Source organism: Mytilus galloprovincialis, chromosome 5 (assembly GCF_965363235.1).
Source record: "Mytilus galloprovincialis chromosome 5, xbMytGall1.hap1.1, whole genome shotgun sequence".
Lineage (NCBI taxonomy): Eukaryota > Metazoa > Mollusca > Bivalvia > Mytilida > Mytilidae > Mytilus > Mytilus galloprovincialis.
The window spans coordinates 57,437,162-57,456,206 of record NC_134842.1 but is presented as its reverse complement, the minus strand read 5'-3'; the positions used below and the strand labels follow the sequence as shown (position 1 = coordinate 57,456,206).

The following is a 19,045-nucleotide window of genomic DNA, read 5'->3' as shown; positions in this document are numbered from 1 at the left end:
TCCTTTTCTTTTTTTAAAGCAATTCATTATGTGCTAAGATTCGATATGCGGTTTTCATTTTTTGTCGAGCCATTGCCATTTATGTAGCAAAAGCGAGACATTTCGATCCTAAATTTCGCCAGCGGTGCCAATATTATGTTAAAGTTTTAAGATATTAATAACTTTAATTGTCAAACCTTCGTAAAATTTTACGGTAGCTGGACAAAAACTGTTGATGGTCAATAGAGTATCCAGAGTATAATGACGAAATTATATATGATGAGTTTTCCCGTAACTTAGTTTATGGATAAAAGGAATTCATTTTGCATTTACAGTCTGAGATTAAAATGTGTTACATGTCAATTACTTTGTTAAACATTCGTCGAATTTAATGAAACTTTATTGAAGTTTTTTTTATGGTTAATTTCAGAAGCAAACTTTTTTTCGTTCAATTTTCCGTGTAACTGTTATAATGACAGACAGACTTTAATATCTTTACGCAATTTAAATCAGACGATCTGGAAATTTTGTCACGTTTGTTTCGAGCGACATTGATGTGTCCTTTGTAGACGATACGAGCGTCTGGCGCAAGTACAAAATTTCAAAGCTGGTATCTCTGATGAGTTAATTTTCGTGATAAATTTATAAACCTCTGTAGTTTGTCATGAAACTTGTGTAGAAATTAATATTCCTGACCAAGACAAAATATCTAATGAAAATATTTGATTTGTTTAAATCCTGTAATGGACTGATTAATTATTTTTCGCTTGGAGAAATCATAGGCGAGAACCAGGGTTCCATAGAGAACCCTTTACAAATTTTAATATTTCACCTGAACAACTCATTTACGACATTTGCACATGAAAATGTGTTTTCGTTGATTGAGTGCCTTACCCCACGGCCCCCTAAGGCTTTAATCATATTTGAAAGTAAACACAATGAATAGATAAAACATCAAAAAGAAACAATTTTTAATCTAAAGAATGTTGTTATTGATGAGTTTTCATTGACAGGAATGGTAATATGTCATTCTCGATAACGCATAAACTTCCGGAGGCTTCACCCCCGCTAATCTACTACCAACAGGTTCTTTGGCCTGGATCCGCAGGGCCTTCAGGCCCCTCAACAAGGTTCGGGCGTACACGTAAAAATGACCTAGCTACGCCACTGGTGTGGAATGATTGTAGGGTGTACAAGCATTTCCCATTTTGTTTGTCTGACCTTGACCTTATTTCTTGGATCATGTTTATTTAATTAAGCCTCACTGTGAACACTATATCAAACTATATGTTACTGGTTAAGATTATGACATACTTGAAGTAAAGTTTTACACTCAGGATTATCAACTTAAAATCAATGGCCAGAGACATTTCAGCATGTTCACTCTTGAAAACAAATGTTCAAAGTTTTGCGGAAATTATGATAGACAGAGAGGTTTTAAGTGGCATGTATCAACATGCATTAATATACATTAAACAACAAAATATCATCGACACAAGATCTACAAAAAAATCCAGGTGAGTCATTTAGATTCTTTACATTCGTTGTTAATAGTACAAGTATACACATCCTTTTTATCGTATTAGTCATGTATGGAAAGGAAGCCTAGATCAGTTATTTTATTTTGTCAAATTCTTTCAAGACAACTGTATTATTGAAGGGAGAAATTGGAGGCAACAGTAGTTAGACTAAGTTAACTCGTAAATAGATTAGGAATAGACCATTCAAGATGTGATCAATCAAGATGTCTCTAGTGAGATGAGACTGAGAGCAAAAGTTCAAAAATGTGTACTTTTATATCTTTTGAAAAAATGCTGAATAAGCATTCTATGACATGGTATAGCTTTAATTATTAAACTATTCTATATTCGTCTTATAATGAACTAAACATGTTGCTCTTTTTAAAGTAATATAAAAAAGACAAAAGATTGCAAACTCAAAAGCTGAAAACAAAATAAGCGTGAAAGGAAAAATGACAAAAAGACAACAACTCGTTACAAAGAAAATTTAGATTCAGCAATATGCACCCTACCAAAAATCGGCAACGATTTCAGGTGCTGCTGTAGTATCGTTTAGATATTATTTACCAGCAATTTAAAAAAAATAATAAATACATATTTGAACAATACAACAAAGAATTTTTCATCACAGGATCTTGATAAAGGAATTCGAATGTGGAATGGTGGTAGCTAACCACGGATCCAAGAAAAGACACGTATAGGTCAATAAACATGATATTAAAATAAGAAGATGTGGTATATTAATTTCAAGTGAGATGTCTGTTTATTACAAGCTATAGCTACTGGTAGAAAAAGATCCAGTAAAATTAAATTTTATCAAGGATGGGAGAGGACTTGTTATCTGAAAGACAGTGAAAACACAAAATCCTTCAACAATTTACGAAAAGCGTATATGACAGACACGAACCAACGACAACCACTGAACTTAGGGCTCTTTAATTGCTTGAAACAGTTACATAAAGAATTTGGCAGGGTTAAAAATGTCTGTGTGCACTCATTTCTCCAAAAACTAGCACAGCACAAGACCAAACTATAAAAAAATCAGTTGAAAGATCGGATTATCTTTCAATACTATCATTGACGAAATCAGACCAGGTGCGGATCCCGCCTTTCTGCAAAAGGGTGATCCAAACCACGGAACACTCTGAAATGTCCAAAAAATAAAAATAAAATCGAACAAAAAAAAAAAAACTCCCTCTCCCTGCATACCGGATCCGCTAATGCAGGCTGCATCCATTAAAATAAAAGCTTCAAACATAAGTAACACTTTTGAGTGTGTAATTTAGGTCTAAAAAAATGACAATACCAAATAACTAACTGTTATTAAATCGTAACAGAAAAAGGAGAGAAAAACCATGCCAGACATATATTGCTTTGGATTGCAGTAGTTTTAATGAATATTTATATGACAAAAGTATCATGGAAAACATAAACTGCACATGAATGTGGCAGAAGAGATAGTAGTAAGCATTATCTACTTAAGAGTTATAATTAGTCATATGCCACTAGAAACTATTACAGAAAAATGCAATGAGTGTGTAGGTAAAGGTAATACCTTTGACCAGCTTGCTTGCTAGCTGGACCATGAAGTCATACATGTAACAAGGTAAAGTAGATTACCCTCCTTTCGGAGTAGTCTAGTTAGATTTCTACTGGGACAATGGCTGTGAAACTTTCAGACAGGTAAGACTACAAATCAGAAAAAGTACATGTGAAAATTCAGGTAGCAAATATTGATTTTTCGATGTTTATTTGACATTTTTGATCTCTGTTGTGTGACAATTTTGATCGATTTACACAGAGCTCCACCATTCTAAGGAAAACGTTTGAATGCAAATATCTTTTTTATTATTTTAGTGGTTCAAATTTACATAAAGAATGTTTTAGCTACCAAAACTTGAAGCAGAAACGTTATATAGTAACATAGTTCATCAAAGTTTCCATCAAGCAACTTGTTATTTTGCAAATGTCGGACACCCGCTTGACAGTCTCCCGAATGACCAAATTATTAGAAAACCGTATAGTTCCGTTCCCACACTGTGGAAGGGATACGTTCTAAATTGGAGGGATTAACTGGTGGTCTGACATCTAAAGTGTCACAAATTATTCTCTCGAAGGGCTATCTAACAAGAATAAGAACACGCTGAAAACTATCAATGAAAGAACCTGTGCATCAACACTATAGAATTGTTTAGGATGTACTTAGGTAAGGTTTTGGAATAGGTGTCAAATGTACGGACTCCTTGGTGTTTTTCCATATGATACAATGTAAAATATTTTGCCCCATAACACCTATTTTATCTTGAACATAAGACTTAATAGCTCATAAAAGGTCATTTGACAAAATTTAAGCAGATTCTTGATTTTCTTTCTTTTGATTTGAGACCCAAATAATATCGATGAAAATATTAGGTAAAAGTCCGAGTCGGCCTTTTCCCGCCATATTTTATAAATCAAATATCTCGAAAAGGAGCTTCTTGACCTATCAATATGTTTAGTTTATTTTGATCCTTCGCTAATACTCTTCCAACTTAAAGTATCAATTTTGAATTCTTGATTTATTTGATTTTACCTTAGATCACATAAGTACATCCTTAATATGTGACCTGTTGTGTTGTACGACCTTTAACCAACTTTTCACTTGTTTTCAAGTTCAGTGACTATTGGCCCCTCTTCATGTCTATTGAGATTACAGACTCGTATGCATTTTAGAAAATCTCTGCACTTGGTAAAGTTGCGTGTATCTAAGTTATGGACATCACTATAATTCTCACAACTGGAACGTTACCATTATCACAAATACTATATTATTCAATGTATCTTTGCCACGTTTTTTTAATTGCTAATTTTGATCAATTTTCATAATAGGGATTGTCTGAAATTGAATAAGATCTTATATATAAAATTTTATGATTTCTTTTTTGAAGCATTATTTAATGGAATCAAACTTGGATTTAAGTTTTCCTGACTCGTCACTTGAAATTGACATTGTTAAAAAAAATCAGATTTTTTTTTATTTCACATTCTTTCCGTGTAATATTGTGAATGTTGATTCCCTTATATGTGTTTACGGATTGCTGTCTCGTTAATACAACACCTCCTTTTATTTATAAATATTACCCACACATGTTTATTTTAATACCAATCCTTTAAATCATTAATTCACCTTGTGGTATGTAGTTTGTTGTTTAGTAAAGATGGACAAGTCATTTGCTGGGGGATGTTTACATGAAACTTAGTACAGAGGAATATTAATGTTTTTATGTTTTTAGCATTAAGGGCATTTTATGCACATTTTTCATTGAATACTCATATGTACCTAAATATACTATTAGATATGTCGTCCTTACTTAAGCCACTATCTGTCTTTTGGACTTTATTTCTTTTCCTTACCATAGTTTCTCAAGTTCTAGGATGCGTACCGACGTATCTTCATCATCAGAACAAATTCTGCCAATCAGATTATGGTAAGATATTTATTTTCAAATATTGAATGGTTGCTGAAAACATTGAATAACAAGATGGTCAAAATTAAAAAAAAAAAAAGTCACACGTTGGTATAATTGCCAATGGGACAGCTATTCGTACAGTGTAAAGACCAAAGGATGAAGATGTGAACAATTTATCGGCACCGAAGACCTATTGTGGTGATGAAAAACTATGGAGACTAACGAACTATTACCTCACATGCAGGTTATTCTAACAGGAGAATATGTCCAATCCATTCATGTCAATTTTTAAGGTCTTTCCCCTTCGTGAGGAAAGACCTTATTGTTTTTCTAATGTTTTTTTTTCTTCCAACATTTTTTTGACATGCCCTCCCCCCGTTTCTATTAAAGTCATGAAGACCAAATATTGACCATCGATAGATCTTATTATGACGTATTACCAGATGAGGCTGTGTAGGATTTCATCATCCCGTTTGAGAGTTATATCCCCTTGAAGCATTTTTTTTATTTGCATTTTTCTTTAAAAGTATTGGAGATAGAATAAAATTGAAGATGACAGCATGTACAGGAATAGATGACAATGTTAATAAAGATAAACGATTAGTAGGTTATTTACCCTGATAAGGAGTTATTCCCCTTGAAAAATTATAAATTTTTAGAAAATTTTTATTTCGAGAACCGGAAGTCGTAGAGACTTGGGACCTTCACCAATATTCTTTAATTCATGTGACCTTTAATTTGCACTCAAGGTCAAGGGTCACTGAGTGCAAAAAAAAATATGCTGCAATTTCAAGCTTTCATATTAAGAAAACAATAGAAGTTTGCTGCATACATACTGTGTATTAAATGTTCCTCTCGACGAGCTCTACATTTTATACGTACGCTCAATAATGTCCGACCGTCTGTTCAAAAGTTGCATCAAGATAATTAAAAAAAGTATAGTATTTTGTGTATATCTTTTTAAAGGTAACAGATATCAACCTACTATAAACTGCAAAGATGATCAGTAATTCAAGACCTTCAATTTGATGTTAATGTCAGGTCATGATGAAATTTCACCTTGACCTTCACATTATACTATGACCTTGACCTTGTGATATTTGAAAGGTCAAGTGGTCCTGAGTTGAATGGTGGTAGTCCCATGTCTCCACGATTTCCGGTTCTCAAGTTTGGTATTGCATCATATATTTGATGATTAATTGTGACCTTGGTGAACTTTGGAATTGTCCCAATTCTTTTTCTATAATGTTGTCCTTTAACTGTAGATCATTTACCATTTAACAGATTTGAGATATCTATTGTCGTTCTAGAGATAATGCAGTTTGAAATTTTGCAAGCGGCGGCATTTATTTCTGAATCAACAACAGCTTACCACTTAAAATGTTTAAGAAATTAAAGAGGTTAACATAGTTATATGTTTGACCAAACATCAAAAACATTCCATTGAAAAAAACACCAAAAAATCATTTTGAAATTTTCATGTTTTGCATTGACTTTGTAAGTTTCATAACTTCTATTTATATCGTTGATATTGCATCATTTTTGGCACTTTGTCAAATGGGGTCATCTGATATATCAAATTGAAGGTCTCAATAAACTCTACTTAAAAATGAAAAATTTAAACCTCTTGTTCATCCTAGGTGGAAGGGTGGGGTCATTTAGTGCAAAAATTCAGATTTCTCAGATGGTAAGGTTGTCGCATATCAAATGAAAGAACATAAAGCGTACATTTCAAATTTCAAATTGACGTCCCCAAAAAATGGTTGGATGGGGTCATTGAGTGCAAAAAACAAATTTCTTTTACGATAGGGTTGTTGTATATCAAATGAAAGGTCATGATGTGTACATTTGAAATATCAAATTCCCAACCTCCAAAAATTGGTTGGCTGGGGTTATTAAGTGCAAAAATCAAACTTTTTAGAACATGGCGTTGTCGCATATCAAATGAAAGCTCATCTACCCTGTGTTACATATATCATACTTCCGATCTCAAAAATGTAGGCGGATGAGGTCATTAAGTGTAAAAAGCGAAAAGTTTCAAAAGGTATGCTTGTCGTATATCAAACGAAAGGTCGTACAAAGAACATTAAGAAAACATCACTTTTACAGGAAAGACCTTTCAATTGTTTTACAAACAATTGAGATACTAGTTTTTATGTCTATTTTGTATGAACAAAATCTTTCAAATATTTTTCTCTTTTAAAAATTAAATGAAAATATTACTGAGATTTCTGAGAGGATTTTTTTTTATGTATTCAAAACACAATTTGCAACATAAACCGAAGGAATTTAATATTAACGATTTTCCTTAAATTACCAGAAAAAACCACGTTGCATAATATATTTCCTAATTTAAGATCAAAATAGTTGTTTATGACAGTTAAAACAAATTCAGAGACAATAAGGCTTAGAAATGCACATGATGTATGCAAAAATAGAATTGATTTGATGCGCAATATGGAATTTTATTCATTCATATGCTTTATAGGAATCTACTGCAAATATTTAGTACATGCATGGTGATACTTAACGAAATGTATCCTGGTTCAAAAATTATTCTGTAATTTGACTGCTTTGAAATAATAATGATTAAATTGCGAATAAATAAAAAAAAATATGATGGATATGGTAAGCAAAGAAAAATCATGTTACTGATTGTAATATAGGAAATTTGAAGATAGTTGACGCAATATATAATATTTATATAAAAAAGAAAGAAGATGTGGTATGATTGCCAATGAGACAACTCTCAACAGGAGACCAAAATGACACAGAAATTAACATTTATAGGTCAGCGTATGGCCTTCAACAATAAGCAAAGCCAACATCGCATAGTCAGCTATAAAAGGCCCGAAATGACCATATACAACATTTCAAACGAGAAAACTAATGGCATTATTTAAGTACACAAAATGAACGAAAAATGTATATATATGAAATGTATGTTGTAGTATTTGAGGCACGTGTTATAAAGTGGACAAATCCAGATTCTGAAAACGCTACATATGAAGAGCGCTTGGAAAATATGGAGAACAGAACATACATAGTTGATATACTACATACTTTTAAGGTATCTTTTTTTTATATACCTTATATGTAAATAACGTTTTATAAATTTTCAACCCTCCAGAAACGCTTTTCTTGATATACCTTCATAAGAAACACAGAAAAAATAATATTTGAAAGTAAAAACAAGACAACTTCGACTGACTGGGATTTAAAACTTTTTATTTGTTAGTTTCTTAATGATCTCTTGATTTATCAACATAGAATTTAAGCAAAGAAAATAAGATCGTATTGTATGATTCCCAATGAGACCACTAGAGACCAACTGACATAGAACACATCACTGTAATAGGTCACCGTACATCCTTCAACCGTGAATGAGCAAAACCCATACCACAAAACCCATTTCGCAAAGTATGTTACGAATCATGTCAATTTATACTTTACTGACCGCTGTTCATCGTTCAGTTTATGATACGATATTTTGAACTTTCTAAACGATCGTCTGTTAAAAACTGTTTATAAAAGTCACTAGGGATCAGAGAAAACATACCTTAAATTTAGGTTCAAAACGTATCAAAAAAGTATAAATCATGCAATCTAATTATTTATAGAGTATTTGCATATAAATTTCAGCATACAACGAACGAAGGGTTTTCATACAAAAATGTAGCGCTTCCATGTCAAAAAGCTACCATGCAGATATATATAAAAAGATGTACATTTCTGGTTCAATTGTGATGCATTTCAAAATGAAAGAACGTCACTTGAATGTAGGACCAGACACAAAGAAGACCCTTATTAGAAAGACAATTTTGTTTTGTATACAACATAACAAACCAGGAAACATTGATTATGTATACGATATTCTTTTTTAAACATAGAATGGATCAAGTCTCCTCAAGGACTTCAGTGGATACATTAGAGGTTTTGGTGTTTGTGAGCACTTTAATCAGAGTATGGAACCAAGTAAAAAGTACCTAATATATGGTACGTATCAACTCTTTATGAGCAAAAAAAAAAATACACGAGGTTAATATGATTAAAAAAATAGAGATCAGCATGCTAGCATTTGTAGATCTTTGTAGCATGAGACACATGTCTACAACGAAACATATAGTTAGATCAATATTGCATAAAGGTCAAACCCCATTTCTTTCTTGATATTTTTTTTAATGTTTTGTACAACTACGACAAATCGTAAACATATATCCTATCATTATATTTCTACGTAGAGAGTTGTTGAAATTTCTTATTTAGTAGAAAATGATTATTTGTTTTCAGCAAACAAAGATAACTCGACAGATGTTCCTGTACTATATGAATACACACAGCCCTTATCGGAAGATGTTCGGTACATTACACATTTTTATGATTGCAGCTGTCAGGTAGGGACAATGATAATAAGGGATGTGTTTGGTCATGTACACTATTTAACATTTTTGTAAGGAGGAATTTTTTTTTCAAAACATATATTTGTATAAATTATATATATATATATATATATACAACTCGTCTAAACATCAACCCAAAAATGTTGGATCTGTAAGTTTGCTTTCGCAAATGTTTTGTTCTTCCCTCGCCAGGATTCGAAACCATGCTACTGAGATATCATGACACCAAATCGCCTGCACTGAAGCCGTCCCGCTATATATAATTGCACAAGTGTGGACACAGATCAGTGTGGATGGTATTTTTTTTTTTGTATTTTTTCTTCACTGAGTGTATGCATTGGTTGTGCGACACTATATATTCTATGATCCTTTTACATTTTCCCACGCAGAACCCTATATATTAGCTTGTGTTCCACAGATTTTGAAATAAGTATCAAAAACTCAAACTTAGAAAAGTGCAGGTTTCAACATTTGCTTTCAACACATCTTTATTTTTCAATCTCGGAAACAAAAGTCAATTATAAAGAGACATACAAAAAATAAATTAAAACATATCGTATAAAACTTAAGTAAAAATGTAAAGTGGAGACAATAAGTGGTTAAGAAGATTTTAAGCATTTACTAATTATTCGTATAAATTTGCACATCATATATGGTCTGCTTACAAAACAATGCTTTTATAGCGTTTGTCTACTTTCGTCTATTACCAAACATATCTAAACCTAATGAAATTCGTTGCCAATATCACCGGAATTACAGAAAGGACAAACCCCTTTCTTCTCTGAATTACAGAAAGGACAAACACACTTTTCTCTCTGAATTACAGAAGGGACAAACACACTTTTCTCTCTGAATATTCTGCCATCAACTAATTTCTATAGAATGTTTTGGGTTTCAAAGTTTTTAATCTACAAAATGAAGCAACATTTTTGTGTCATTTAAAATATCAAAGTAGGTTTCGAAATTTAGACTGTTTTTTAATAATCTATATTTAAGACCTAATGGGAAGTTCTATAGAGTAGCATACCATATCTCTCTGAACTGGTCAGTTAATCATAATTTAACAGTATAATACAATCATTTATTCACTTATAAATTTGTTAATAAATTATAGTTGATAGTCTACAATTATCAAGCACATATTTCAAATTCTTACATCAAACTATGCATCAATTGTAATTATCAATAACCAGCTGATTGTATCATGACAGAATACAAGGACGTTTCTTTTCCTCTCCAATTAGTAGCTTTGCTCAATAATTCGTAATTTGATAAATAATATCCAGTAAGAATTTATCAAATTCAAAGTCAAGAGTAGATTTGTTAAGATTACGCAGTATGTTACAAAATTTAAGACGAACATGTGCTATAACATGTGCTGTAACAGAGGTGATACCCATTCCCAAGACTTCACACATGTACAGTAATATTGGCTTAACTACTGTGTCAAATAATTCAAATTGACATTTCAAAATGTTCAAATTATGTAACCGCCGGCCTTTTAAAATACCGTACATAGCCACTGTTGCGTTCTCACCTTATGTCTTTTTCGCTGCTGTGACAGTTCATGTTCCTAAAAATGATACTCCAAGATATATAAGTTTTATAACAACATTTAACATATAATATCAGCAGATTTACAACTAACATTCTGCAGTTGTCTACCTTTAGAAAAAACGGTGATATATTACCTTTATCCAATGAAAACACTGGAGATAAATCAATTGATACATGACTTCTGTGATTAATCTGGATATAATACTTATACGGCTCTGGTATAAACAAAAAGTGATGAAAGTTGAAAAAGTCACAATAATAGTCACTAAATATTGAAAGATCCTCCTTTATTTCGTTTTTGATAGGGTTTTTGAAAATGCATGATATTAAGGTGATCTTGATTTTATATAAATGTGATTTGAATAGTTTTTTCTAAAATATCTGTTTAATCTGATGTGTTCATCCAATAGTGCGCCAATGAATGATACCTCATTGGCTAATATTTGAAAAAAATGTCTATAGGAGATATCAAAATGTGTGTTCCAAAGGCTAATTATCATATTGATTTGTTTTTGAAAAAAAATAAACTACCAAGAATAGATGCTTTATTTTTCACTATTTATACTTTGAATGTTTACTTGTATGAAACATTATAATAATACTGTTCTATGATGATTTCCAGACAATGTAAGAACGCAAATTTATATATACCTCCAGTCCTATGCCTCAATGGCATCGGGGCAGCTCCACCTGAAATATGGCTAGTGCCCTAACTTATCTAACACATTTTTTTGAGTCTGCCATGACCACCTCACAAATGATGAAAATAACAATGAAATTTACAATAATATAAAATTTAACCTTTAACGGTTTGATATAGACATATAGTAATAATAGCACCGTACTGTACGGTGCAATGCGCCTCTCGTTCATTGAGAAACAAATACAAACTTTTGCCTATATGTAATGACCGGATGGACGTATAAATATCATATCAGACTGAATTTTTAGTGGAAGAAGACGTCAAGTCTTCTGAAGACTTAAGGGGCCGACCATTGGCTTTGAGTCTCCGTATGCCGCATTCATTTCGTGTATTACAATTTCAAAACAACTTAGATTCCTGACACCGATTTTTACACATGATTGGGCATCTGAATCATTTAATTTGTAAATTATGATTGTAAAACAATCACTATCGTAAATATGACCCTTTTATTTATGTAAATTATTAGATTTCATCTTATCCACATGAACGTAATTTGTTACTTGTAACAGGATGTTTTAACTGTAGATATTTGTATTACGCATGCGTGAATTTGCTATCGGTACAACTCGCCCTGTTTACAAGTTCGCCCTTGAAGTTACGAATTTGCAATCCTGCAGACAAGAAGATTTTATTTTTATATAAATAAAAAGGATATATAAAGTGTTATCTTTATTCATGGGTTTCCTTTGTCATGTGAATTAGATGCCCTTCGTAACATACATGTGAACCTCCCATTTAGGAGAAAAAACTCCCGTGTATGAAATTTTTCAGACGCCATATTTGATCATTTCTCACTACTGTACGGGTGTAATTGACACCTGTGTTAAATTTTACCTGAACATCAAAGAAGATGTATAATTATATGGCTTCACTTGACAGCTTGGGTGTCAAACATACTTGTAATCAACGATGTTTACCTCCGGCTAACTGCCGTTGTGTTATCAAAACGATGTGTATTGGGAATATTGAAATACTTTTTTGTTACTTCCCTTTGTTTTATCCTGTTTTCAGTTATTTTGCTTTTAAAAATGTAAATGGTAAAAAGACTATAAATGATTAATATTTTAATCAAATAATCATAAAAGGATGTTGATTAAATGAATTTAAATGATTTTGGACAAATAAAAAAATTAAAATTTATAAATTATTTTATTAATTTAGACCTCCTTTCAAGGATTAAATTGAAGTTTATATATTAAATTTGTTTATAACTGGTTAGTAGTCAACATGCAATATGTGCGACTAGGCTAATAGTCTAGCTTCTGCTAGCTTCATGTATAATTTTTCTACCGATTTAATATATAACTAGAATTATGCAAACAGACTTAAGGAAAAGGCATGTAAGTCATGTAAGTTCATACAAATATGACACTTTTTCTAGACAATCCAGATCTTGCAAAATACATTGCTAAAAATTGTAACCTTTAATTTTGTTGTTGTGCAGTAAAAACCCATATGGGAACTTTCAAAAGTTGGCAGGTATGTAACAAGTCTTACTATTTTTATGCTCCATTTATGGGCAATATGTTTTCTAGTCTGTCCGTCCGTCCTGCTTCTGGTTATAAAGTTTATGGTCGAGGTAGTTTTTGATGAAGTTGAAATCCAATCAACTTGAAACTTAGTACACATGTGTTCCTCTTGATATGATCTTCTTAATTACTGCCAAATTAAAGATTTTACCTAATTTTCATAGTCAACTGAACATAGAAAATGATTGTACGGATGGGAAATCCATGTACTTATGACCTTTTCTTGTTTGAAGAAAAAAAATACATTTTAACGATAATGGAACAAAGCAGCCTGGGTAAGTGGGGCTGCTTTTATGGTAATTCAAGTTACCTTTTATTCACCTTCTTCCACTTCAGAGCTATCAGCTCTTTGATTATTTGGTCATAAACAAATTAATCTATTTATAATCAAGTCGTGCAAGTTTTGTCTGTATTCAGATTAATGACGTATTCATTTTTTTATGTGAATAAACAGTTAAGGATTGAAATCTGTTTGCGCCTAAAAGAGGCAAAAGATAGCAAAGTGACATTCAAATTTATCAGTCAAAATGAATAGACAACGCCATGGCTGAAAACGAAAAAGACTGACAAACAAACACAACATACAAAACTAAAGACTGAGCAAAAACATAGAACTATGTTTGTAATATGGCATTTTGATATGATTGCGAACATCACATGCATTGTTGACCACACAGCAGCAGAAATTGATGGAAAAGATATTACGAGACACCAGTTTTCACATCAGTGCTTATGAATTTCCTCTATCGCACATCAAATCTTTCTGAAAACACCTAGACATTACGTTTCGACCGATATGAAATAATGTGCATTAATGTATACTTATCACACATATTAAGTACTTATTGTGATGGTTTTGAATATTGAAAGTCACGATTCATAATCCATATAAGTCGTGAGGTATCGTATGTATCCATATTAACGACATTTATGAATCTATGGTTATAATTATTGAAGTCAGTCTGCGTCTAATACCTGAACAAAAAATAATCTGTTGATGCTATAAATATAATTACAAATCTACATGTCTGTAAGATTCATGCATTTTATAAACATTAAATTGACTATCTTTTTTCAGGCATGACATTTTAGAAAATGATTAGGAAATTTAGCCATTTTATATAACACCTTGCCGGAAAATTCAGTTATTTTTTCAAAATGTTCCGATCAAGACAATGTCTATAGCATTAAGTCTTTACCAATTGCAAGTGAACGGTAAGAATATAAGGTGGTAATGTTTTTTTGCAATTGATAATTTAACTGTCTCGATGCAGTGTTAGAATGTGTATATATAAATTTATACAAAAACATATGTGACATGATTGTCAATGAGTCAACTAGAGACCAAAGGACATGCATATATTTATTGTAAACAATACCGCAGGAAATTGATAGAAAAGATATAATGAGACATCAGTTTTCACATCAGTAGTTACGACTTACCTCGATCACATATCATATCCGTGACAAACGCCTTGAGATTCTATATTGTTAGATAGGAAAACATGATTTATAGTAATCTTTACTTATCATATATATATATATATATATATATATATATTTGTTTTACATGCACACGTATAAAAATTGCGGTTTTTATCCAACACAATCATAGGTTTGAACGTAGTTTTTAATTTAGACTCGTTTATATTTTTTCGTTTGGGCTTGTATCATATTTTCCCTCCGGTTTATATGATCCGTTCATCCTATATTGACTCTTAAAATTCAAGAGTCTATCTGAAATTGGGGGTAAATTATATGGCCTTCCAAATACCGTTTCGATCCCTAACATCACTGAAGAGACATTTATTGTCGAAATCCGGATCTGGTGTACAAAAAAAATATTAACACCTTGTGTTTGTGGCATAACATCGTGGCCACAAGTTAATTGTTTTCTGTTTAGTATTAAATTTATATTAAGATCCATTTTGTTACACCTTGTGATCAATTTTATTTGGCAATCGCCAATGGCAGTCAGCAGGGTTAAAGAACATCAGTTGTTCGACCTGTTAGTCAAATGCGTTTTGTTTAAATATACTTCTTCACTTTTTTGGTCTTTTGGAAAATGTTGTTTGTGCTGTATTTAGACCCTTCTACAACGAAATTGTTTTACATGCACACGTATAAAAATTGCGGTTTTTATCTAACGCAATCATAGGTTTGAACGTAGTTTTCAACTTATATTCGTTTATATATGTATACTCGTCTAAACATCAACAAAACAATGTTAGATCTGTAAATTTGCTTTCGCAAATTGTTTGTTCTTCCCTCGCCGGGATTCGAAACCATACTACTGAGATATCGTGACACCAAATCGCCTGCACTGTAGCCGTCCGGCTAGAACACACGAACACCTGGGCTTCATAAAAATGAAGCTTTCGGTGGCCGTGTGTTACCTTTCCACGTCAGTTTTAATCTAGCGTCGTACTACAGTACATGCTATATAATGCACGGAGATGTTATTTTTACAGATCAGCTAAATTATCTATAGTAAAGGATCCTACAAATTAATGTAAGATACAGTCACAGAAAATAATTATATTTATAAGTACGTCTGAGCCAGTGACAACTCTACAACAGATTGATCCATCGGATCAACAGCAGTGATGATGATACATGGCTGTGTACATTATGTATATACAACTCGTCTAAACATCAACCCAACAATGTTAGATCTGTAAATTTGCTTTTGCATATTGTTTGTTCTTCCTTCGGCGGGATTCGAACCCATGCTACTGAGATATATATATATACAACTCGTATAAACATCAACCCAACAATGTTAGATCTGTAAATTTGCTTTTGCAAATTTTTTGTTCTTCCCTCGCCGGGATTCGAACCCATGCTACTGAGATATCGTGACACCAAATCGCCTGCACTAAAGCCGTCCCGCTAGACCACACGACCACCTGGGCTTCATAAAAATGAAGCTTTCGGTGGCCGGGTGTTACCTTTCTACGTCAGTTTTAATCTAGCGTCGTACTACATTACATGATATATAAAGCATGGAGATGTTATTGTTACAGATCAGCTCAATTATCTATAGTTAAGGATCCTACAAATTAATGCAAGATACATATTTTAAGAAGAAATATCAATAGTTTCAATTATATTTTTCATATACAAAAATTAAAGCTGTATAACCTCATTTACATTGTTACATGAATAAGTTTGTAAGATTTGCACATCTTAGTTCATATGTATAAGACAGATAATCAAACAGCCTAGCAATAAACATATCTGATCGATTTAATTGGATAAAATACTTTGTCAGTGTATATAAGTGATGCTGCCGTGTAATTCCGGAAACCTGTGTTTTATTTGTCGTTAAGAAAGCAATAAATCAAGTTCAAGATTAACACATTTATATACATCATTAAATTATGATTGTCATGCATCGCCATAAATATCCTAAATTGATTTTTGTTATTAGGTCACTATGTCATTGTATAATTTCCATCAGTTATATGCTATGAGCTGTATTGAAAAAGAAATTTGTTATAATCCTTAACATGCATGAAATATTTGCCGTTAAGCAATTAACACCCAATCAATTGAAAGTATATGTATTTATTAATATCATTCTTAAATATCCATAGACGTTACACATCTGTTCATTTAAACAAAGGAACAGGATTTCAATTCCAATATAAAATAAGGAGATGTGTAATGATTGCTATGATTGCTAATGAGACAACTATCCAACAGACGCAACATGACGTAGATATTAATAACGATAATCACTATACCATGTATACGGCCTTCAACAATGAAGACAACAATACAGCATACAAAAGCTATAAAATACCCTGATAAAATTTAAAAAATAAAATAAAAGAAAAGAAAGCATTGTTTTTTCCAAATATAGTTAAATGCACTATGTGAGCCTTTCGAAATCTTGTTTCTGTTTAGTTGGGTTAAAAATATATATATACAAACATTTGTTTATGATAATCCGGATCGCAAGTAATTTTCATAGAATTATCTTGGATGCAGAAAATGCAATACAATCATCTTGAATGCGGAAAATGCAATCTCTACATCATTCATTTTAACTTCTGTATTTAGTTATTCATTAAACCAAAAAATGTTTTAGACATATACACATTACGTTAATAGAATTTCAACATTTTTCTTGCAGATACGTGAACTTTTGACTGTGGACTCGACTAACATGTCATCACTTTCATTTAATAGTTCCAAGGAGTGTATGCCTTTATATATGTCATGTTTAGTGTACAGAGGATATTGTAGTCGTGAGCAAAATGACAGCTGTAGTTGGCATACTTTTGGGACTTGTGATACGCAGTCAAATGATAGCGATATCGACAGTGGTGCAATTTACGGTTATGGTTCCTATTTGGTCGTTTTGTATCTCATATTCTTTACATATTTTATTTTATTAATTTGAGAGAATAGAATGTGAAATTGACATAAATGTATGTGAAATTTGAGTTATTTTGAACATTTAGATTATAGTTGTGCATGATACAAACAGTAACAAAAACTAAGTATGAGACAATAATTACACTCGACAATATTTGTTAGTCACATTTTTTTAATTACTTTTTAATCAAATAAAAAAAGTTCTTTTTATATATATAATTGAGAATGGAAATTGGGAATATGTCAAAGAGCCAACAATCCTACCGAAGAGCAGATAGCAGGCGAAAACCTCAAATGGGTCTTCGATGCAGCGAGAAAATGCCGCACCCGGAGGTTAAACACATGTTGAACAAGAATCTAGCTTTTGTATGTTTGAATGTGTGCAGCATACAAATAATCGATGAACACAAAATTTAGCTATTTCAACATTTTCTAGATATTATAGAGGTCATCGCACTAATAAGCTGAACTACGCACGACCTCTCTATCCAATTAGAAAACCACAAATTAGATAATAGTAATCAAAGGTACCAGGTTTATAAGATAACATGGCCATGAAAAGCCTACACATTTATAACTTCTGTACAAAACATTATCCACCTACACAAATATTACGTTTTATTGAATTAAATTAGAGTTAACAATAACCCGAATAATTCAGTCGTTATATTCCGCTTACTACTCGCAAGTAGGAGAGATCGATTACGGGGAGGGACTGAATTATTCGAGTTCAGTTAACAGTAGGTATCCGATGTTCAAAGCTTATAAATTCTTTAAAAATACAATTCAAGACAAAATTACAAAGCATAAGGGAACCGCTGAAATCCCAAAGGAGGCAGTGTGTAGTTTATTTTTGTTTATCCGAGCGTCACTATTTAGTCTTTTGTAAATGAAATACGAATAGTTAGATAAAATCGTTATCACTGGTATCCATTATGAGATGGGTTTATTTTTAATCTATTAAATTAATTTTTAATCGAAAAAGATCATTATCCAACAACATAATTACCATCGCTTTTGAAGCTTATACACGATTGTTAATATGAACACAGGGGTAAATGTAATTATGCATATTGCTATAAATTTTCAAATTTACCAAAACAAATACTGTTGTATACATATCAAGATTATCTATCAGAACGAATTTGCTAAATTTTCAGAGATCCAGTGGTTCAAGCTGATATAAACATATGCATACTGTTTTGTCAAAATCAAAATCAATATTTACAATAACCTCGTTCGTTGTATCTTCCATCATATATTTACTTTGTCTTTAAAGAAAACAAAAATCACATTTATCCCATCAAACTTACAACAGATGAAAAGTCTCCCTAATATCTTGATTAACATTTAGAAAGTCTGGCTAATATTTGATTAACATCGAGAATTTGACAATGAATGTTGGTTGAAAACAAAACAGATGATTTCTGCGTCCCAATTTTGAACTTTCCTTTTCTATGTAGCCACATTCCAGAAGAGCCTGCATACGGAGTATATATCTCCCAGTTGATACAATTTT

The 19,045-nt window shown here is 31.9% G+C and overlaps 1 protein-coding gene across 4 annotated transcripts; it reads left to right on the top strand.

Moving 5' to 3' along the window:
* The first annotated feature begins 1,238 nt into the window (after window positions 1–1,238).
* Window positions 1,239–17,954, top strand: LOC143076111 (uncharacterized). Of its 4 annotated transcripts, XM_076251763.1 has the most exons (7): window positions 1,244–1,496; window positions 3,357–3,705; window positions 4,898–4,966; window positions 7,900–8,018; window positions 8,839–8,944; window positions 9,239–9,342; window positions 17,282–17,950. In XM_076251763.1, exons 2-7 carry the CDS (start codon window positions 3,696–3,698, stop codon window positions 17,549–17,551), a joined length of 678 nt encoding a protein of 225 aa, XP_076107878.1. In that variant the 5' UTR covers window positions 1,244–1,496; window positions 3,357–3,695; the 3' UTR covers window positions 17,552–17,950. The 4 variants fall into 4 exon arrangements, 1 of the variants encoding a protein (XP_076107878.1); XR_012978531.1 differs by lacking the exon at window positions 4,898–4,966 and having other exon boundaries at window positions 1,239–1,496; window positions 17,282–17,954; XR_012978530.1 differs by lacking the exons at window positions 1,244–1,496; window positions 3,357–3,705 and adding an exon at window positions 14,219–14,355 and having other exon boundaries at window positions 4,367–4,966; window positions 17,282–17,952.
* The last annotated feature ends 1,091 nt before the right edge of the window (window positions 17,955–19,045 follow it).